The sequence below is a fragment of the Pelophylax lessonae genome, assembly GCF_965119305.1.
Source record: "Pelophylax lessonae genome assembly, chromosome: 1".
Classification (NCBI taxonomy): Eukaryota; Metazoa; Chordata; class Amphibia; order Anura; family Ranidae; genus Pelophylax; species Pelophylax lessonae.
The window spans coordinates 498,593,633-498,616,956 of record NC_138768.1 but is presented as its reverse complement, the minus strand read 5'-3'; the positions used below and the strand labels follow the sequence as shown (position 1 = coordinate 498,616,956).

The 23,324-nt window shown below is 46.1% G+C and overlaps 1 protein-coding gene across 3 annotated transcripts in view; it reads right to left on the bottom strand.

Moving 5' to 3' along the window:
- Nucleotides 1-23,324, bottom strand: part of LOC309568163 (BTB/POZ domain-containing protein 2) — a 285,622-nt gene that overhangs the window by 200,770 nt on the left and 61,528 nt on the right. For all 3 annotated transcript variants that reach the window (XM_082273789.1, XM_082273788.1, XM_082273787.1), the window contains exon 3: nucleotides 18,630-18,786. In XM_082273789.1, coding sequence (XP_082129915.1) covers nucleotides 18,630-18,786 — 157 coding nt within the window. The remainder of the gene's footprint in view (nucleotides 1-18,629; nucleotides 18,787-23,324) is intronic.

Below are 23,324 nucleotides of genomic sequence, written 5' to 3'. Positions count from 1 at the left end.
CCGATGCCACGGGGCCACTAACGCGTCCGACGCGTCTGCCCGAGGGTCGCGCGTCCTTGCCACGAACCTCCTCACCTTGTAGTTGAGGCGAGACGCGAACAGGTCCACATCTGGAAGACCCCACTTCGCGCACAACATCTGGAAGACAGCCGGGTGGAGAGACCATTCCCCCTGATCCAGGGTCTGGCGACTCAGATAGTCCGCCTGCCAGTTCTCCACTCCCGGAATGTGAACCGCCGTTATCGCCGGGACATGAGTCTCGGCCCAAGACAGAATGTCGGCCACTTCTCGAGCCGCTCGGGCACTCCTGGTGCCCCCTTGGTGGTTGATGTAGGCCACCGCCGTGGCATTGTCCGTCTGCACCCGAACCGGGCAGCCCTGCAGCCGGTCCGTCCAGCGATGAAGACAGAGCCTTATCGCACGCAATTCCAGAATGTTGATCGGAAGGGAAGACTCCCCCTCCGACCAGGTCCCCTGGGCGGACAGAACGCCCAGAACACCACCCCAGCCCGACAGGCTGGCATCCGTGGTGATTATCGTCCACGAGATCGGACGAAACGACTTGCCCCCGGACACCAACGGAGACTGGAGCCACCACAGAAGGTTTTCCCTGGTGCGATGACTCAACGAGATCTGAAGATCCAGAGATTGAGGTCGCCCGTCCCACCTGGACAGGATCTCCGCTTGGAGACCCCGCGTGTGAAACTGCGCGAAAGGAATCGCCTCGAAGGCCGAGACCATCAATCCCAGACATCTCATACCCGTCCGCAGAGACGAGTGTGGAACGTCCCTGAGGGACCTGACTTCCTCCTGAAGAGTCCTGAGTTTGTCTTCCGGCAGGAAGACCTTCGCCTGCACCGAGTCCAGTATCATTCCCAGATAGGGGAGACGAACCGACGGACTCAGTGTCGACTTTGGAACATTTATCGTCCAACCGAACTCCTGCAGAGTTTGCATTGTGACAGACAGGTCCTTCTCCAGACCCTGTCCGGTCGCAGACCGAACCAGAATGTCGTCCAGATACCCCAGGACAGAAATGCCCTGGGTTCTCAATAATGCCAGAACCGGTGCAAGCACCTTGGTGAAGACCCGCGGAGCCGAGGCGAGCCCAAAGGGCAACGCCACAAACTGGTAGTGATCCTCCGCAATGGCAAATCGAAGGTACTTCTGATGACCCTCGAATATGGGGATGTGAAGGTACGCATCCTTCAAATCGATGGAGGCCATGAATTCCCCCGGAACCAGGGCAGCCACCACCGAGCGCAGGGATTCCATGCGGAACTTGCGAACCCGCACAGAGCGGTTCAGAGCTTTCAAGTCCAGAATCGGACGAACCTTGCCCTCCTTCCTGGGCACGGTGAACAGATTGGAATAAAACCCCCGAAATCTGTCCCGATGAGGCACCGGAACCACCACTCCCTGAGCCCTCAGGTCCCGCACCGCCAGGTGCAGATCCCGCAGGCGCTCTGGAGACAGTTGAAGATTTGAGGGAAAAAATCTGCTCTCCGGCCGAGAGAGAAACTCGATCTTGTAACCAGATCGAACGATTTCCAGAACCCATCTGTCCCGCACACGGGCCAACCAGGGCTGAAGAAAACCGAGCAAGCGTCCCCCCACCCCAAAACTGGGTGAGGGCGCCCCTTCAGGCCGAACTGTTATGGGCTGCAGGTCCGGATTGGCCGGACTTCTGTTTCCCAGACCAGGGCTTCTTCTGAGAGCCTTGGCCTTTGAACGGTTTGCCCTTGTAGTGCGGCCGAAAGGCACGAAAGGACCCCTGAGGGGGCCGAAAATTAGCATGCTTCTTCCCAGAAGCCCCCTTAGCCTTGGGGAAATGGGGCAAGAGAGTGCTCTTACCCCCGGTGATCCCCTTAATCAACACATCCAGGGACTCCCCAAAAAGGCGAGACCCATCATAAGGCAGATTGGCTAAGGTTTTACGTGAAGATTGGTCCAACGACCAACATTTCAACCAAACCAGGCGGCGAGACAACACCGCCACGCTGTGCACACGCGCGGCCAACGGAATCAGGTCCAGGTCCGCATCACACAGATACATGACACCCTGGTGGATCTGATCCACCATATCCAGGGTCGCCGCCGAGGCCGAATCGGCCACTAGGACGCGCCTAAGCATCTGCGTCCAACTTGCGATCGCCTGGGCCGCCATGAGAGAAGCAAACAGAGCCTTAAGCATAGAACCCGTAACAGAATAAGTATGACGGGCAAGAGACTCCAGTCTCCTATCCGTGGCATCACGGAAAACAGGGGATCCCTCTGCAGGGATCGCAGTGGCTTTGTTCAAAACCGCAATAGCATGATCCACTGGCGGAGGCACACACCACCGTTCATCAGTGGCAGGCGAGAAAGGGTAACGCAGCTTAAATTTACTAGGTACCGCAAAAGGCTTGCGCAAATCGCGCCATTGGTCCTTAACAGCGCGCTGAAAATCAGCATTGCAGGGAAAAACCTGCGGCGTCCTGCGTTTTCTCTGCGTCCCATAAGCCGCCAAGGCAGCTGGGGGACACACCTCGTCCTGCAAACGTAGCGTCTGCTTAATGGAAGCAATCAACTCATCCATGATTGCAAGCTCTTCAGGCGAGCCAGGGGGAGAATTATCAACCCCCTCAACTTCAGCCTCTACCTCAGACCCCACTAGATCAAGAGAGGAGCGGGACCCCGATAGGGGGGTCCCCGCCAGAACAGCCCCATCACCTTCACCCTCAGAATCAGAGGACAGAGCAACTCTGGGCCGTTTAGTAGATTGAGCAGCCACCAGCATTTGCACCTGTGCAGCAAGGCCAGCCACAATAGTGGCTAAATCCCCCCCTGGGGGGGAAACAGCGGTCCCCTGGCTTTCCACCAATACTGTGGGAAACTTGCCCTCCTGAGAATCCATTGCCCCTGTGTGCCAGACAACCAAGGGTTAACTGCCCCCTTACAGCAAGCGCGGCAAGCGCAGCCCACCGCACCACACTCAGGCACAATGAGACCCCCACAGGGAATATACAGACTGAATACAGGCAATGGAACACAGGAATAGAAGGATAAAACCTGAGGAGACTCCGCTGCTGCTGCTGCCTCGATCGGTGCTTCCAGGAGAGAGGAAGTGATGCTGCCAGGGCGCTCTATGTAAGCCTATGGAGGCTACAAGAAAATGGCCGCCGTGCATGTAAACCATGCGGCCGGAGCGGGCGCCGGTAAAATGGCGTCGTTTGGCGCCGAAATCGCCGCTCCACAGTGCATAAAATCACACACAATATTATCCCATTATATGGATACATGTTAGATCGCCGCAGCGATCGCTGTATATGCCCCAACATGCCATTAAAAACATGCCCCACAGCACACAGCTCCTCACACTGCCCAGCCTGACATACTCAGTGTCATACAGCTCCCCCCCCCCCTTGCAGCCCACAGCATGCAGCCGAGAGATAGGGAGACAAGCAGTGTGATTAAAGGCAGGTTACACAGTCCCAGACTGAGACCCCCCCCAGACAGACAGGTCCCCACATAGATACACTTACCTCACATGGCGTGGGGAACCCGCACAGGCGAACAAGCCGCTGCACATGAGGCAGGGAGAGTCGCAATTCAAGACGCACACAATGGCGGTTCAGAAACCGCACAGCGTCCGGTGAGGTAGCCACCTCACCAATCATCCCTGCACCGAACAGGGATGGGTCGTTCACTGTGCCAGGAGCGTTACCTGGCTGAACGCTCGATGGCAGACTGGGAAGCCACTGACCCACGACCTGCGACCAGGGGGATCAGCCCGAGACCCAGTCCGCATGATCCTCTTCGTCCGAAGAACTAACTAATGCTGACAAAAATAACAGCTAAGTAAAGGTAGAGAGAAAACTCAAATAAAATATCAAAAAGAAGAAAGAGTCTGGGACAAAAAAGTCCCAGCACAGAGAGAGCCAGCCACTCCTGACAAGCTAGACATTAAAACTGAGATATGGTTGCAGGAAGTAGGAGGGTATTGACTGAGGGGACCACCCCTTGAGGGTGGGATATGTTAAAGCTTTATTGTTAACATATTCTGTTGCCTAGCTACTCCTTCGGAGCAAAGTCTAATACCCCATATGTGACGAATATGAAGAGGCGGCGACTGTCGGAGGACGTAAGAGAAAACAGGTTTTCACTATGGCATCGGTACTCCCAGTGCTCAACACTCAGATCTGGCGTTCACCTTCACCACACCATAAGTGCTCCCCTTAGGAATAGGCACTCACCAGAAATACAATGATCATACGCCTGTAAGCATAGGTTGCTTGCACCCTTGAAAGCCAGGAACACCACTGCTACCACCGGATAACCACTGCAACCAGGTATCCCTTGTTCTTCCAAGATTCCGATCTTCTTGTCCCTAGAGCGGACGTCCGCTTTACGGCTTTTTCTGGACCTTAGAAGGTAACCAGCCAGGATAATGAGCGCAAAGCAGACCAGCAAAGGTACCAGAACCGATGTCAATATAGAATTGGTGCTGGGCTGAGTGGGTTCTGTAGTATCGTATATTTAGACCCCTGTTCTACAAAGAAGGAGTCCCCTAATGGGGGAAAATTCGGGTGAGTGCTCCGCTCTTGATCTCCAACACCTCCCTTCAATGATGCTGGTTACCTTCTAAAACAAAGACTTTATGGATATAAACTCATTTGTTTTAGGAGGACTGTACGATTAACAATATGCATGCACATATTGAGCGCTGCTGAATGTAATTAGTGCTGAATATTTTCCACTTTTAGTATTTATTACATTTTATAAAGACTGACAATTCTTTGAAGAGGTAAAATTAAAGTAAATTGTCCTCCATGTTACCTAAAACTGAAAAAGGAGCTTATAAGTCGGTCATTCTCAAACAGGGTTCAGTGAAACCCTAGGGTTCCTCCAGAGACAGCTAGGGGTTTCTTGAGCTGTGGCTAACTGACCTCCCATTTATTGATACCTGCAAAGATTCAGGTCCAACACTACTTGGCAGAACCACAACCATGACTATATAAGTGGAATTCAACAGAAGAAACATTCCTTCCACGGACAACCACCAACAGAAGGGGTATTTTCCCAATGGCCATCAATGGATTATTCCTAGCAGGAGGTATCTGAGACCTGAACATTTTTTCAAGTATTCCCTTGGGATAAAAAGGTTGTGAAAGGCTGCTATAAGCAAACAACGGGACCGCCGGGAAATAGGAGATCATGGGGCCCTCTGTGTCTCCGCCCACACTCGAGCCACACCCACAGAAAGGGAAATAACTGGAACTAACCTTTTGTGGCTTTCATTGCAGCAGCTACAGCAGGAGATGTTAACGTTCAGTTGCTGCAGTGAGAGCCACAAAAGTTTGGTTGCAGTTTTTCCCACCCGCTGCACTGATCACCTGCTTTAGCCACACACAGTCCCCCTGTTGGGGTGGGGAGAACTGCAAGTGTCCACCATGCACCAGGGGCCCCTGGTGCCAAGAAGAAAGGAGAGAAGTAATGTGGCACCAGATTGCGAATGGAAGGGGCTTATGGGACATAGTTAAAAAAAAAAAAGCCCAGGCTCACCTGTACCTGTAAATGTGCCTTGATTGTTGTGCCACAAGCAAGAGTCCCACGGACACATATAAACCCCAGCACAATGACTGTCTATACAGAACAAGGACTGTCTTTACATACCAATCTTTATATGTCTCTATAGTACAACAACAAGGACCATCTCTATGGAACAAGGACCGTCTCTTTTATAACCTAGACCGTCTCTATATAACCTGGACTGTCTCTATATAACCGGGACCGTCTCTATATAGGACTGTCTCTACAGAACAAGGACTATCCTTACTAAACATGGATTAAAACTATAATATATACACTTAGTAGGATAGAAGACAATAAAATGACAGAGGGGTTTGTTTTTTTAAGACGGGCTGTCCCTATTAACTTAATGTCGCCTGTGCCATAGCCGAAAGATGGCTACAGTGCGGGCATAAATTGCCGGGAGGGCATCCATGTACGTCCTCCCATGCTTGTGATGCCTGCGCGTCCCCTGGGGGGCATGCCAGGCTCGCTCTGTGATTAGTGAGTCCATAAGTCTCGGCTGATCATAGATTGGAGTAAGGGGGCGATCCCCCCTTACCATGTGATCAGCTGTTAGCCCATAACTGATCCCGTGATGTAAACCGAGCCAGTGATCGGCTTTTTTCCCCTCATGCTGACAGCAGGAGGAGAGAAAAAAAAAGCCGATTACCATCTAAAGTAAATGGGACATTGGTCCTGTACACTCAAGAACCACTGTTGCTAAGCAGTGCCCACCAGTGCCACCTACCAGTGCCTATCAGTGCCATCACTGCCTATTAGTGCCACCTATCAGTGCCCATCAGCACCGCCCCATCAGCGAACATCAGTGAAGGAAAAAAATTATGTGTTTGCAAACTTTTATAACAAACTAACGAACATTTTTTTTTCTTCAAAGATTTCAGTCTTTTATTGTTTGTTTAGCAAAAAATAAAAACCCCAGTAGTGATTAAATACCACTAAAAGAAAGCTCTATTTGTTTGAAAAAAGCTGAAAGCTGAGAATTGGCCTGGGCAGGAAGGGGGTTTAAGTGCCTAGTAAGCAAGTGGTTAATCAGGGACCTGGACAATGACATACATAGTAGTGGGTGAAGAAGAGGGACTGGTTTCCAGGTCAGAGACCATCTATCCATCAGGATCCCTGTGTACTGTGACATGCTGTGTATGCAGTGGGTAAATAGTCTCTCAGCATGCAGCCAGTGTTGTCCAGAGCCTCAGTGTAGCACACACACAGGCTGTAGACATGTACAAACACACACACTGACAGGTGAATAACCCCTTCCCCTCCTAAGTACTCCTTCATAGTCCCCTCACCTCTCCGCACAGCCCGGTATGATTCTTCCAGCACAGCCACCAAGTGGGCAGGTTAGGGAGAGGGGGAAGTGGAGAAAGTGAGTAAGAAGGAAGGAAGCACACTCAGTGCTGGCTTCATTGGCTCATCCATCTGTCAGAAAGCTCTAGACAGTGCACTTGTCCCAGATCCCTCACTATGACAATCCTATGTGCCTTTTATGAAGAGGGCAGAGGCTGGAGATTTCCCCCTTTCAAACACTCACTGTATGCTCGGAAGGGACATCGCTGGTGTTGGCTGCTCAGGGGGGAATTTAAATGCCATGCTGTGAAGTGTCAGGTGCCCAGAGTAGCAAGCCCCTGGTGAATAAGTGCAGACTCCAGATGCAGGGAACGGGGCACCCTACTGACCCTGGGCACTCGGGCGATGCCCGAATGGTCAGTCCGCCCCTGCACACACACAGTTAACAAGGAACAATGTTTCCTATAGCTAAAGGAAATTAACAACTATAACCTCCTAACAATGCTATTATTTCTCATAATTATTAGCTAGTCAAAGTTTGTACATTTCTAAACATAGCATACCCTCTTTTTAAACAAACAATCTAAAGACTACTGTGACTGCTACTGAATACTTTACTGTGCAGACAAAATAACGCAGTAGAGAACAAACACTGCTAAAAAGAAAAAAGTTCATATTACTATACACAGAGTGAAGCATGGTGGAGGTTCCTTGCAAGTTTGGGGCTGCATCGCTGCAAATGGATTTGGGGGATTTGGTCAGGATTAATTGCTTTCCAGCCACCTCACGTAAGATCACAGCAGCAGAGCAGATCTCCTGCGCTGGATCACATATAGAATACGGGATCCAGCTTTTCGGGGTAGGGGGTGCACGCAGACCGCCCTGGCTGTGCTGTGAATAGTCACAGCTGGAGATCGGCCGATATGCACTTTCCCCCATATATCGGAATGGGCCTTTGCATTTACCGATATTGCCAATATCTTTGTGACGTCATATCGTATGTTGCGCGCACATGTTCTGCCTTCTAATACTGCCTCCCACGCCTGTGCGGCCCATACGTGATGCCATTTCACCGCGCGCTGCACACGTTCTCTGCCTTAAGTCCGCCTCCCACGCTTCAGACAGCCTCGTGTACAGCCAGCTGCAGTCCGGCCTGGTCACGGTGCCAGCCACCCACCGGCCCTGGCCTCAGCCACCCACCACAGTGTTCCTGCCAGCCGCCAGCCATCCGACCTACAACAGAACAGGCCAGGGTGAGTGAGTGACCCCAAGCCAGCCAGCCACCACAGTGTTCCTGCCAGCCAGCCACCCATAACAGGGTGACACCAACCCAACCAGCCACCACAGTGTTCCTGCAAGCCAGCCAGTCAACACAGTGTTCCTGCAAGCCAGCCAGTCAACACAGTGTTCCTGCAAGCCAGCCAGCCAACACAGTGTTCCTAAGATGTATTAAAAAAGTGCTACCAGGTGTATATAAAGTGATAAAATATAAATAATTGCATTAGTGACAATATCTAATAAGTCAAAAATCATTCAATCATAGTAACAATAAATGTGAATAATAAATCAATAAGTATGTAAAAGTGCAATTAAATTCATATATAGTGCATAAGTGCCAAAGCGCTGAATCATGTGCAGTCCAAAAAATATATAGTCCACTTAGAATTAAGGTGCTTCAAGTGCGCCACACAGGTACCAAGGTGCTTTCAAAGAGACCCTTTTGGGGATCCACTCACCAGATTTAGGATATATTAGAGCCTCAAACATGCAGTGGTTAGTCAACCAAATGGCCAGTAGGGATGGATGGGTCAGCAGAGCCTTTATCAAAAAGACCACCAGCCTCTATGCAAAGGTCCCCTCTCGATCAAGTGCTCAAAAGGAAGGGAAGGAGCAAAAAATAGTGAAGCCCGTAGAGCATTTATTAAATAAAAAATAGATAAAATCTACTCACAAAAGTATAGCATAAGATTGCATGTAAATAACAGCAGTAACATTGAATCCGTCCACTTCCGGGTCCCGCAAGCCAGCCAGCCACCCGTAATAGGGTGACACCAACCCAGCCACCCACCACAGTGTTCCTGCAAGCCAGCCACCCATAACAGGGTGACACCAACCCAGCCAGCCACCACAGTGTTCGGCAAGCAAGCCACCCACAACAGGGTGCCAGCAAGCAACCTCGCACACTGCCAGGCCTCAGCCACCAACCCACAAAAGGGTGCCAGCAAGCAACCCACAACAGGGTGCCAGCAAGAAACCTACACTGCCAGGCATCAGCCACCAACCCACAATAGGGTGCCAGCAGCAGCAACTTCAGAAAGCCATTTTTTACATTTTTTTGTGTCTTTGAATTTGAAATGGAGATGGATGAGGAGAGAAAAAGTAAAAGTGTGGTCTGGGACTATTTCTCGTCTCAACCTTTTCCAGGAAAGGCAGCAGTGTGCAAAACATGTACAAACATCATAAGCATGGGATCAGTAACTGCAAAAAACAAAAATACGTCAAATCTTTTAGCCCATTTAAGGGCTCTTTCACACGGTCCGCCTCCGTAGGCGGATCCGTGTTGCTCAGCGGGGATCGATCCGCGATCCCCGCCGAGCCGGCAGATGACAGCTCCGTCTCCGCTTGCAGAGCGGAGAGGGAGGTGTCTCAGCCACCGCTGCCCTCTATGGGGGATCGGATGAGAGTGGACCGCTTGTCCACTCTCATCAGATCCGATCAGATTATTGAACGGATGGAAAAATAGGGTTTCCATCCGTCCAGATTTCACGCACAGGATCGGATGCGGATGGCAGCGGGTGTCAGCGGAGGTGTCTCCGCTGACATCCGCTGCCCCATAGAGCTGCATGGAGGATCCGATCGGATCCGCCTAAAAAAAAAATGACAGGCGGATCTGATCGGATCGCCCGTGTGAAAGAGCCCTAAGAGTTCATCATATTGAATTATTTCATGCAGCACAGAAAAAACTAAATGAATATCAATGTAATTTTGATTCAATACCTCCTCCACTATCCCAGGCAACAATACCAGAAAGGTTTGTGAAAAAAAAAAAAAAAAAACACGTCACTGTCTAGATTCAGATGGAAGATCCCAACTGCTGGACAGAGTAATCACACGATTGTCACTGATAACCAGCCATTTACAATGGTGTCTGACTCAGGATTTCAGCGGTTGATGTCCATACTTGAGCCAAGCTACACACTGAAGAGTGAGCAGTATTATCAAACCAAAATGCTGGCAAAGCTTCACCAAAAGGTCGTTGACAAAGTAAAGGCTATGCTGCAACCAGAGAATGCTGGTTACTTACTCTCATTCATGACAAACTGCTGGTCACAAACAGAGTCCGAGTCACTAATGATTCTTACAAGCCACTTCATTGACAGCGGATGGACAACAAGGCAATTGGTGTTGAATACAAAAGTGATGCAAGGATTCCACACTGAGTACAGTAGAGAAATGTTTCTAGGCATGCTTGAAGAATGGGGAATCAACAAAGACCGAGCGAGCGATGCCCCTAGCTGCCAGGGGAAGAACTCCTCCAGTGAGGCTGGGAGAAAGGGAAAGGAAAGACAGGTGCTGGTGGTAGGGGACTCAATTATTAGAAGGACAGTGCAATCTGTCACAAAGACCGTGTGCGCCGAAACAGTCTGTTTACCGGGCGCTCAGGTTCGGCACATCGCGGATCGGGTGGACAGATTACTGGGTGGGGCTGGGGAAGACAGCTGTCATGGTACACGTGGGTACCAATGACATAGGCAGAGGAAGATGGAGAGTCCTAAACGATTTCAGGGACTTAGGCGCTAAGCTGAGGAGTAGGATCTCCAAGGTAGTATTTTCAGAAATACTACCTGTACCTCGAGCCACACCAGAGAGGCAGCAGGAGATTAGGGAAGTTAACAAGTGGCTGAGGAGCTGGTGTAGTAAGGAGGGTTTCGGGTTCCTGGAGAACTGGGCCGACTTCTCAGTCGGCCACCAGCTCTATGGTAGGGACGCCTAAATGGGGAGGGTGCAGCCGTACTGGGTGAGAAGATGGCCGAAAAGTTAGAGGGGCTTTTAAACTAGGTGATGGGGGGAGGGTACAGATGTAGAATTAACCAGTGGAAAGCAGGAACCAAAGGCAGAAATGGGGACATTAGCGGTAGGGTGTTTGGAGCTCCTAAACCCAGGAGGGGTATGGGGAGAAATCACAAGAGAAGCCTAAAAACATCAAATGAGAATATTTGTATCCGATCACCGATAAACCGATTACGAGGCTTGTATACCAATGCCAGAAGCCTGGCTAACAAGATGGGAGAGTTGGAGCTGCTGATGTTTGAGGAGGACTTAGATTTTGTGGGGATAACAGAGACTTGGTTTGACAGCTCTCATGACTGGATGGTGACCATTCAGGGGTATTCCCTTATCGCAGAGATAGAGAAGGTAAAAAAAAGGGGGAGGGTTATGTCTGTATATTAAGAACTATATACAGGTAAATATGAGGGATGATATTAAATAATGGAGCTATGGACGAGGCAGAGTCCCTATGGGTAGAACTTCAAAGGGAAGGCACTGTGGGGAAAGTAATATTGGGCGTATGCTATAGGCACCCCAACCTGAGGGAGGAGGGAGAGGCAGACCTCCTTTTAAAAATAGGATTGGCAGCAAGGATGGGAAATGTCATAATGGGGGACTTTAATTATCCAGATATAGACTGGGCAGAAGGAACCACGCATTCAGCCAAGGCTCGGCAGTTCCTAAATGTTTTGCAGGACAATTTCATGGGTCAGATGGTGAATGCACCGACAAGAAACAATGCGGTACTTGACCTACTGATTACCAACAATACAGACCTGCTCATGGATATAGAAATACGGGACAGCTTAGGAAACAGTGACCATAGGTCAATTAGTTTCAGTATTAATTACAGTAATAGGAAACACAAGGGCAATATAAGGACACTGAATTTCAAAAGAGCCAATTTCCCAAAACTGCGCTCTCTGCTAGAAAACATCAAATGGGATAGAACCCTGGGAACAAAGAATACGGAGGAAAAATGGGAGTGCTTCAAAAGCATACTTAAAGGGATTGACCAGTGCATTCCAAAGGGAAATAAATTTAAAAGAGCAAAACTAAACCCTGGGTGGCTAAACTCCAACATAAAAATGCATATTAATGCTAAAGGAAAGGCCTTCAAAAAATACAAGACTGAGGGGTCATTGGCAGCATTCAAGCATTACAAAGAGTGTAATAAGAAATGTAAAGACGAAATCATGGCGGCTAAAATAGAACACGAGAGACATATAGCGGAAGAGAGTAAAATGAACCCCAAGAAATTCTTTAAGTATATAAACAGTAAGAAAGCATTGGCCCCATAAAAGACGATAAGGGAGTTTTGGCCACAGAGGACAGGGAAAAGGCGGTAGTGTTAAATAAATTCTTCTCTTCAGTCTTCACAAAAGAAGTGGGGGGCTACACTAACCCAGCTTGTAAGGCCAAACTAAACAACACACCTCAGGAAATACCGCCATGGCTAACAGAAGATAGACTTAGAACTAAACTAGAGAAACTTAACATAAATAAATCACCGGGACTGGATGGCTTGCACCCGAGGGTTCTTAAAGAGCTCTGCCAGGTGATTGCCAGACCATTATTCTTGATCTTTAAGGATAGTTTACAGACGGGTATGGTGCCAGCTGATTGGAAAAAAGGCAACGTGGTACCAATATTTAAAAAGGGGCCGAGATATATCCCGGGTAACTATAGGCCGGTCAGCCTAACATCAGTAGTCTGCAAGATTTTGGAGGGGATGTCAAGGGACCACATACAAGACTCTAGTAATGAAAACGGTAGTAGTAAATCAGCATGGATTCATGAAAAATCGTTCTTGCCAAACCAATCTATTAACCTTCTACGATGAAGTGAGCTGCCACCTAGATAAAGGTAAGCCTGTGGGTGTGGTGTACCTGGACTTCGCAAAGGCTTTTGACACCGTTCCCCACAAGCGCTTACTGTTCAAACTAAGGAAGGTAGGTATTGACCATAAGGGGAGTACCCTGGATAGAGAACTGGCTCCAGGGGAGGTTGCAAAAGGTGGTGATTAATGGGGAGTACTCAGATTGGGCGAGTGTGGAAAGCGGGGTCCCCCAGGGTTCTGTCCTGGGGCCAATCCTGTTTAATTTATTCATAAATGATCTAGAGGAGGGGATATCGAGCAAAATCTCAGTATTTGCGGATGATACTAAACAAAGCATGCCAATATCTTCTGGGCAGGATGTGGAAACCTTACAAGCGGACCTGAACAAAATTATGGGGTGGGCAACTACATGGCAGATGAGGTTCAATGTTGAAAAATGTAAAGTAATGCACCTGGGTGCCAGAAACCAGAAAGCAAGCTACTCACTAGGGGGGGGGGACCTCTGGGTGAGTCTAGGATGGAAAAGGACCTGGGGGTACTGGTAGACAACAGGCTTGGCAGTGGCATGCAATGCCAAGCCGCTGCAAGCAAAGCCAACAGAATACTGGGATGTATAAAAAAGGGGATTCCCTCCAGAAATAAAGAGATTATTCTCCCACTATACAAGACTCTGGTCCGGCCACAGCTGGAGTATGCTGTCCAGTTCTGGGCACCGGTCCTCAGGAAGGATGTGCTGGAACTGGAGAAAGTCCAGCGAAGGGCAACAAAAATAATTAGGGGAATGGAGGACATCAGCTATGAGGAAAGACTACAAGCACTGAACTTATTCTCTCTGGAGAAGAGACGATTGAGGGGGGATATGATATCAATGTACAAATATTGTACTGGAAACCCTAGCATATGGAAAAACCTATTCAGAGAAAGGAAATACAATAAGACGCGTGGCCACTCACTAAAACTAGAGGAAAGGTGGTAACCTTAAAATACGCAGGCGGTTCTTCACTGTAAGAGCAGTAAGGATGTGGAATTCTCTTCCGCAAACAGTTGTATCAGCAGGGAGCATTGATAGTTTCAAAAAACTATTAGATGGGCACCTTAAAGACCACAACATACAGGGGTATACAATGTGTGGTTAACAGTAGACACACACACATCATAGGTTGAACTGGATGGACTGATGTCTTTTTTCAACCTCACTAACTATGTAACTATGTATGTTACTATGTAACTATGTGATGCTTGTGCAACTTCGAGACAGTGGAGCAAACATGCGGAAACGAATGAGGCTTGGTGATGTGGCATACCTTTAGTGTCATGGCACACAACACTCTCCAACTTTCAAATGATGGTCTGTCAAGCCAAAGAGCTTTAATTGATATATGTTTTGAGAAGCATGAAGAGATTAAAAATGTTGTGCTTGCAAGTCTTTTGAATCCTTAATACAAGAACAATGCTTTCTCTTCTGATGATGTATTGGCTAAGGCAAAACAATGGCTGACAGAAGATATTCAACAGGAGGTTCCTTCCAAAAATACAAGTCTGAAACACTATTTTTATGAAGAGCAGCATGCAGCAAAAACAGAAAAATGTCCAAAAATACATCAACGAACAGAAGAGAATCTTCTTCATTGTCAAATATATCAGGACATTTTCAGTGTTTTATTAAGGGCCTCATGCGGAGGATTCAATTTCTTCTGAATCTGCAACTATGGCCTGGATGATGAACTTCATCTCTATTTGAAAGAAGCAGTAATTGGCAGAAGAAGTGATCCTCTTCAGTAGTGGAAAGAAAATGAGGCATGCTACAAAAGACTTGCTTCCCATGCTAGAAGATGCCTCTTTCTGCTCCTCTGTCCTCCACTCCTCCTGAGCAGGTTCATGAAGTGGCAGCATTGTATGAACAAAACAGAAGACCTTTAACAGGTGACCATGGACATGCTGAAATGTTCTGCTTTCTGCATTATAATATTGCGCTAATTAACTGGGAGTATTGAAAAGAGTAGTGTCCACTCCAATCCACTGTCTAGCTTTTTTTCTAGCAACTGACTGTTGTAGTTGCAGTGAATTCCCTACTGCAAAGAGTCCAATCCAATCCAATGTCTAGCTGTTGCATAGCTTTTTTTTTCTAGCAGTTTTGCACTGACTACTGCAGTTGCAGTGAGTGCCCTACTGCAGAGATAGTCCACTGAGTGACTCCAATCCAATCCACTGTGTAACTGTTGCCTAGCTTTTTTTCTAGCAGTTTTGCACTGACTGCAGTAGTTTCAGTGAGTGCCCTACTGCAAAGGGTTCAATCCAATGTCTAGCTGTTGCCTAGCTTTTTTTCTAGCAGTTTTGCACTGACTGTTGCAGTGAGTGCCTTACTGCAGATGTAGTCCACTCCACTGTGTAGCTGTTGTCTTATCTAGCTTTTTTTTCTAGCAGCTTTGCACTGACTGCACTGCAGTAGTGATTTATAGCAGTGAGTGAGTGCAGTACTACAGCAATTTATTTATCCATTAATGCACAATCAGATATTGTGAAACTGATGTCCCTGCAAGTGCACTTTTCCTATCAGTTTTCATGCAGTTAAAGCGGAGTTCCACCTAAAACAAAAACAAAAAAAAATACGTAACTACCCCCGGGACAGTCAGGGCTAGTGCATTCCACAATGGATAGCCTCTGAACTGTCCCAGGTTGCACTTACCTTTTAGAAGAAATACTTACCTTGAAAATGTATTGTCCAGCGCTGCCATCTCAGGTGTGGGCAGCTGAAGCCAGCGCAATCCTCTTCTGCGTCCTCTTCGGTCCCGCGATGCACTGCACCGGCCCCGCCGTCACTTCCGGGGCTGCAGCGTCATCCCTGCACAGCTTCTGGGCATGCCCAGAAGCTGTTTAGCAAGGTATGACGCGCCTGCACATGAACTGACGTCGGGGCCGGTGCAGGCGCATTGATTCCTGGGAGCGATGACGTTCAGCTCCCAGGAATCATTGCAAGCCAGGAAGTGACGACTTCCACTTTAAGGTGTGAAGAATGTTAAAAATGTTATTAAATAAAGATCAAAAACTTAATATGTTAGTCGAAATTTGTGTTTATTTTGCAAAATTTTAAATGTGTGAAAATATCAGCCAATATCGGCCGATACCGATATGCGATTTCTGACTATCAAATATGTTTTTTATTAACTATATTATATAGGATTCCCTAACAGGTTATGACGGGAGTGCACGCTTGTTCCATTGTATAATGTTTGGCAGCCATTTTAGCAATAGTGCATTGTTTCGCTTTCACTTGACAGTTGGGGACTCTTGCACACGGTCAGGTTTGTCCATAAGCATACACTCCCCTTTCCTATTGTACTTTTGAAAGTATAAATGTCTGATTGGTTGTGTTGGTGCCACCTCCCCTGTAAACCCCTTTTGTTCTATTGACTATAAAATAAACAAGAGTGCTGCCTTGGGCAGGAGTGCTTCTACGGACATCGACCGTGACAGCTCATTGCCTGTTTCTCTCTGTTGAGGATAACTTTATACAAAAGAGCTGTACATTGTACTTTTCAGTACAAGGGATTAATAGCGGTAATACCCACTAGTGAGCTTTTCAGCGCGTCAAAGTTTTCAGCGTGCCAAGCGAACTTCTATGCTCCAAACTCCATTAATTTCCACAACCGATATGCAGGTAATCTCTTCCCCAAGTTGAATACAATCGTATACGTAGGCCACAGAAGCTGCTTCTGGGAGTCCAAGGCGGTCAAAAAGTTGATGCCAGCCACAAGGTCCGTCTGGCATAACGACAGTTTATAAATATCAATCAATGCCAACAGGCCAACTTAGTTGACAATTACCATGAGGTTGCGGCGGGACCGCAAGCGACATGACCGCTGCTGGAATGCAAATACACCCGCATTTCTGGCTAATTAGTTCTCCCCGCACGCCCGATTCTAGATGCTGGGCGGGCGATCCAAGTATGCTGTGAGCGCCCCATTTTGCTAGCGGGACGGCTGTGATTTCCCAAGCTATCCTGGCATCTGTCTATAAGACCTAGTGTGTGCACATGCCTCCTGCAGGATACTTGGAGATATCACATTTGGAGGGTTTGATGTATGTATACACTTTTGATACAAATTTTTATTGGGACAACTATATTTAAGTCTTCCTTTTCCTAATAATTATATCAGTTACCAGATCCTTTAAATGTTTTCTATTCATGTACAGACTGATTTTCCTAAACTTGTAGATCTACGTGTACAGATTTGCATCTCTGAAGAATCACTCTAGCTGCTTAGCAAAGCCTACTACTATAAATATAGGTTATACACCAATGAAAACCAAATCACTCCCTCTTACATCAAGACCTAAGCTACACATTTAGCCCTCTAAGCTCCCACTGTTTTTCTTGGGTTGATCATCATAGAGGAAGCCTAGTTCTCTAAACCAGTGGTTCTAACTGGGCACAGCTTCCTGTCGGCTGGCCCATGAGAACTTACTGCTTAAAAAAATGAAACCGCTGCATGCCCACAGCTCACTAACCATAATGTTTAAAAACAAGATCTGTAAAAAGGCTCTTTGAAGCTGCAGGCAATCAGAAGAGGTGTGACGCTTCCACATGGTCATATCAGATCTTTCTAGTTAGCTTCAGTTCCAGGGTGTCCCGTTTCATGAATTAAAAAAAACTGTCCCAATAAAAGAACCAATACTTTTCTATAGACTCCTTACAATCTGCGGCTCCCTTCTCATCCCCCAATTTCTGAGCACTCCCGCTTGCATTGCCTCCTCACTCTCCCTTCCCCTACCTGCAAGCATCTATTTGACAGGAACTCACACTCCAGCTTTGCACATTTCCGACACCTTCACTTTGCTCTTTTTGGTCCCTTTAATCAGAGCTTTACCTCCAGTTTTACTGCACTCCATTATCATGTTTCCTCTTCACCTGTATAGCTCATGACTCATCTTTTACCTCCCAACATTAAATCTCATCACTATAGCATCCAATACAGTCTGTCTCTACCAGCGACTCTGCACTTCTCCCCCCTCACTTTCTCCACACTTCACATCCCGTTGCCCTTTACAGTCACACAACCGAAAGCTCCCTTTTTCCTCACCCCTCATCTTAACCCATTTTTCCCCACAATGCACATGCAGCCGCTCAGCCTCCTATTAGTATTATCTACACTCCCAACTTCCCTGTTCACATCTCTGTTCTGCATAAAGTCATTCCATGTATACCTTACTTTAAAAATTAGGGTAGTTACCATCTACTGCAACTTCCTCTACAATACCCTGCCTGGTAATCCTGAGTCATTCCTTCATACTTACCCCAATAATTGGCTACTTGTGAGCAGAAGACTACAGGCAATATAGCCAATTTACCGCAGTGTTGCAGATTGTTTAATGCAAGCTTCTAAAACTGCAAACATGCTAACATCTGCTACAAAGGTGAGCACAACTGTTGTTCCAGTTGGGCATACATGTGGCATACTGTGCATCAAACAAAACCTTCAACCTTGCTACTACTCAATATCTCAGTTGCAATAAATGTATATTACTTGAGGGAAATATTTATATACAGGTTTAGAAAGGAGGTGACAGATTTAAGAGTGTCATAAGAGAAATATGGGGGCTCCCACTGCGGAGCTCTCCAGAACATGCTAGCTGCCTGGCGGTTTTGCCAATCTTCCAGCTTAAAGCCTATCTCTAGGCACATTTATACTCAGATGGGCTTTAAGATTTTTCAGTCCCCGACCTTGAAAAAGTACAGACCATTGACAAAAAGTACTGTTGGAAAGTGATGTGCACTTCAGCTAGGCAACCAAAACCGCTATGCAAAAACCTTCATGTCTCCTTCGTGACAGGGTAATTTAAGTAGTTATAGTTTCTTTTGAACCTCACAGCCACATACCTGAGTGAGCAACATGAAGGCATTATCAGCCCGAAGATTCTTTTTCAGAAACTCCACACAATGTGCTTCCAGTGCTGGCACTGCATACTTCTTTGCTGTATACAGGGTAGTCATGACCGTCTCTGGCCCAATGTGAACCTCATCAGAGTAAAGGAACCTCAAACAATACGTATTCAAGTTAGTTTGGATGCAAGAATGATAGAAAATACATAGCCAAGAAACAACCCATGATCCTTTATAAATGAGCATTTAAAATAGCAAGACCTGGATTGCACTTTAGGGCACCTAAAGTGGAAGTCCAGGATATCCCTAGCTATGCTTAAGCCCAGGTTCATATTGAGGCCATTTTAAAATCATGTGATCTCAGCTGAACTCACAATTTCAAGCCTGCATTTCAGTCCCACTTGGGGGGGCGATATCACAGACATCTGTGCGGGTTCCTGCAAATGTCTATAGAAACCCCCCCCCTGCCAAATCGGCAAAGGTAGTACAGAAAACTACTTCTGTGAATCGGTGCAGAGCCATAAAGTCGGTGTCGCATTGATTCGGATGGTGCCATTGCCAGCAATTGGCTTTGATTTCACATGCGATTTGACATGTCAAAATTGGACCAATGTGAACATGGGCTAAACCTGCACCCAACCCCATTCTAACTCCTATCCTAACTGTCCTATGAAAGGAAGAGGTGTATAATTACCTATTCCGAGGGTGCTCCAGTCTAGTCACGTGATTTCCCCAGTGGCTGGGTTCAAGGGAGAGATCGCCAACAGCTAAAATGCCTGTGCTGTAACGTCACCCATAGGCTTGCTATGGGGCATCTGCTGTCGGCGGTCCCTCCTCCCCCCTGAAGCCTGCCGTTGTCTGTGACGCTCTCAGAATTGTATACACATTTTCCTTTCACAGGGTAATAAGGCAAGTAGTAAGAATGGGGGTGAGAGCAGGATTAGGCATAGTTAGGTAGAGTCTGGACTTCCACTTTAAACATCTAAGCTGCTACTGTAGACCTTCTGAAAATGCCATTTGCCTGACAGCCATTGTGATTTAGCTTCAATCCTTTGAGCCAGTTCAAGAACGCAGATCAGGAATTCTCATATTAATGACTGCAGATGTATTCCAGGTTATCAACTCAAAATATTGAAGGTAGGCATGATAGAATAGCACCCAGCATTTTCAGTAGGTGGTCAGGAATAGCAGCCTACAGATTGGTCTGAACACAGGTTTCCATTAAAATAAATGTATTACTTTAAAAAGGCACTAACAGTATGTCTTCAGTCACTTGGGTAAAAGAAACTGGGCACAATAAAATACGTCCCAAAGAGCAAAAAAACAATAAAATAAAAATGTATTTTATATATATATATATATATATATATATATATATATATATATATATATATATATATATATATATATATATATATATATATATATATATATAAGGAAGAAGAGTATTGGCCATGAATACAATATAGAGGAAACACTGCTCCGGGTGAAAAAAAGAAGCTCATCCTGTCACTAGTCACTCGCGACAGGTGCTGGCCTGGCTTGCCACCACAGAAAAAAATAGACAGCCGCACACTGCAAGGGGATACTAAAAATGGCTTCTTTATTCCAAATGACGACAAGTAACAGCACATGATTCCAGGGATGCTAAGGAGTTTCATACAACATAGTGCTTAATCATTAGCAGTAATGTCCCTGGAATCATGTGCAGTCTTACTTGTTATTTTGAATAAAGAAGCAATTTTGGTATCCTCTTCCAATGTGTGGCTATCTTCTCCCATTTCCTTGAGTTGCATAGCTGGTAAGGTTTTGTTTTTTTTTGTTTTGTTTTTTAAAAAAAAGGACCAGTCCACCCAGTTCAACCTGTGGTGTGTGAGTGTTTAGGTCAATAATACACTGTATATCCCTGTATGTTGTGGTCGTTGAGGTGCCCATCTAATATTTTCAAACAATTGACGCTCCCTGCTGATACTACTGCTTGTGGAAGAGAAGTCCACATCCTTACCGCTCTGACAGTAAAGAACCCTTTACGCAGTTTGAGGTTAAACCACTTCTCTTCCAATTCAGTGAATGGCCGCATGTCTTTTTAAATTCCCTTTCATGGAAACGTTTTTTCCCCTATTTTAGGGGAAATTCCCAGAAGAAAAACCTCTGGAGCTTGAGCTGATTGACAGCCTCAGCTCTGTTCATGTGAGCTGTGTGAAGGGGCTGTGTCCCTTCCCTCCAATCATCTCAGAGCTCTCCTCACTGTGTTCTGCAGAGTGTCAGTTCAGCTTTTTTCTAAAGTCTAAGACAAGCTTTCTAAATTCAGCACTTTGAATGAATGTAGAGAAGACTGCAGATACAAAATTGTATGTAGGAGGATTTCTTTCATTTCTGTGCATCACAGAGGCCAGTCACTGAACTGGATATATGTAAGGGTTTAATGGGCCACCAGCATGCATGAATGAAAAACCATGGAGCATTATTTGACAATGCAATAGTGTGCTAGGGTGCTTTGTGATGTGCTGCAATGGAGCCGTGTTGTCTAAATGCTTGGAGGGTGAAATTCAAAATGAATACATTCATGAATATATATTAAAAGCACTGCAAAAATCGCATTGTGGCCCTTAGAGATTTGTCCATGAACCTTTTAAAATCCTCGATTTGCATACATTTGTTTAGTATCCTTTAAAATAAACCTATACCTACGCCTTAATGAATTTCTTAGAAAACGTCTGCCACAAGGGAGTATTCAGCTTCTCCATATTTCACTGCACAGGCAAACCTTTTCTAGATTCTGATATATAAACCTTCCAAAGCAAAAAAATGGGTGCTCACTGCTCAGTTGTAGGTTTAATTCTTAAGACAGACAGAAGAATAACAATCACCAAAGGACCCCAACCTGCCCTACACCAGGTAGGCTCACTCACAAGGACCCTAAAAGTCTCTCAGACTTGAGGTCTTCATGAGCAAGCAATGCCAGCAAAAAACACGTCAAGGTCCTTGGTTGTTGCAACTCTGTCCATGCCTTCCCAAGGGCATTATACACTTTCAAATGTTTTTATTGTTTTAACAAAGTCTTATTGTACTTGCATACCCTGTGTGGTTTGTCATACCTTGTAATAATGGGCTCACATGTTGTAGCTGCAGTTTTCAGCTTCATGGCAGATTAGTTCCCTTATGTTCATGTATTATTTCACTTAGCTTGTCTCTAGATTCAGGAAACTTCTTGTTCTGGGTCACACAGTGTCCATTGCAGGCCTTACCATTTCCTATGTGTTGCATCACAAATGTGGGAGTGCTAATAATAACATGAAGCATATACACTCTTTCTAATCATAGCAGGTTTTCTTTTTTTTTGTAACTGGAGTTGTGCTTTAAAATGAGACTGTCGCTCTGAATCACATGTACACTATAGTGGTCTCCAAACGGCGGTCTGGGGGCCAGATGTGGCCCTTTGCTTGCTTTTATCCAGCCCTTGGAGCCCCATTTTATCCACTGATACCAAGAGTGGGGCATAATTACCTTAAATGAAATCAATGAAGGGGGCACATTTCCTCCCACACACACCAACAATGGGGCACAATTCCTCCCAATAACACACTTCATTATATAGGAGAGCGAGACCTGAATAAGGAATTTTGGGCCCTACGAAGCGCTGTACATCCTTTTAGAGAGGGGGCTGTGTATTGGAAAGACTAGTGAAGGTCATGCGACTTCTGTGTACCGCGCACATGACTGCAATTTGTTGCTTTACCCTTCGGTATTACAACCCAATCCGCTACTGAGTGGCAATTCTCCACTGGATGCCAGTCCTTTATGCTGTGACACATGCGAATTTGACCATTATAATTTTTTTGGTCTAACCTATTTGCCCTCCTTTATTCCATACATCCATCTGTGATCCCGCAGAAGGAGTCTGTTCGCAGTATTACAGAATCGATTCCCTAGCTGAGAACAGCTTACATGCCTATTGACCCTACTGGGTCTGGTAAGCAGCAATTTCAATATTAGAGCACAGTGGTGATGCATGCAGCACTTTGAAGGATAAGGACCTAAGCACCATTGAAATCTTTAAAACTACATTATCTGGACTGTGTTGGATTACAGATATAGTTTGGCATTTATTTGGAACTTTTTTTTCCATTGTAGCTTTTTGTATCTATGTTTGCACTTTGGTTGTATCATGTTGGTACACAAAATCTGAGGTTTATTTTGGTTTGGTGCACATGATTTTAGGATTTATGTACTATATACCTATTTTTCCTTTATGATATTAACTTTTATGACAGCGCATTATCCATCCATCTATATTATATTATATATATATATATATATATATATATATATATATATATATATATATATATATATATATATATATACATATATACACATATATACACACATACACACACATACATACACACACACATACAGAGTTAGTCAGGTTGAAAAAAGACAAGTCCATCTGGCTCAACCAATAGATTTATTTATTTATTTCTAAACTCCAACAATGGAGCTCAATGACATCATTGATTCCTATCAATGACACCAACAATTGGGCACAATTTGTCCCACTTGCACCAATAATGGGGCACAATTACTTTCACTCAAACAATGGGGGATTATTTTTCCCACTGACGTCGGGACAGTTTCAACTCCCACTGGGCACAGTGCGGCCCTGCTACAGTCTGCAGGACAATAATC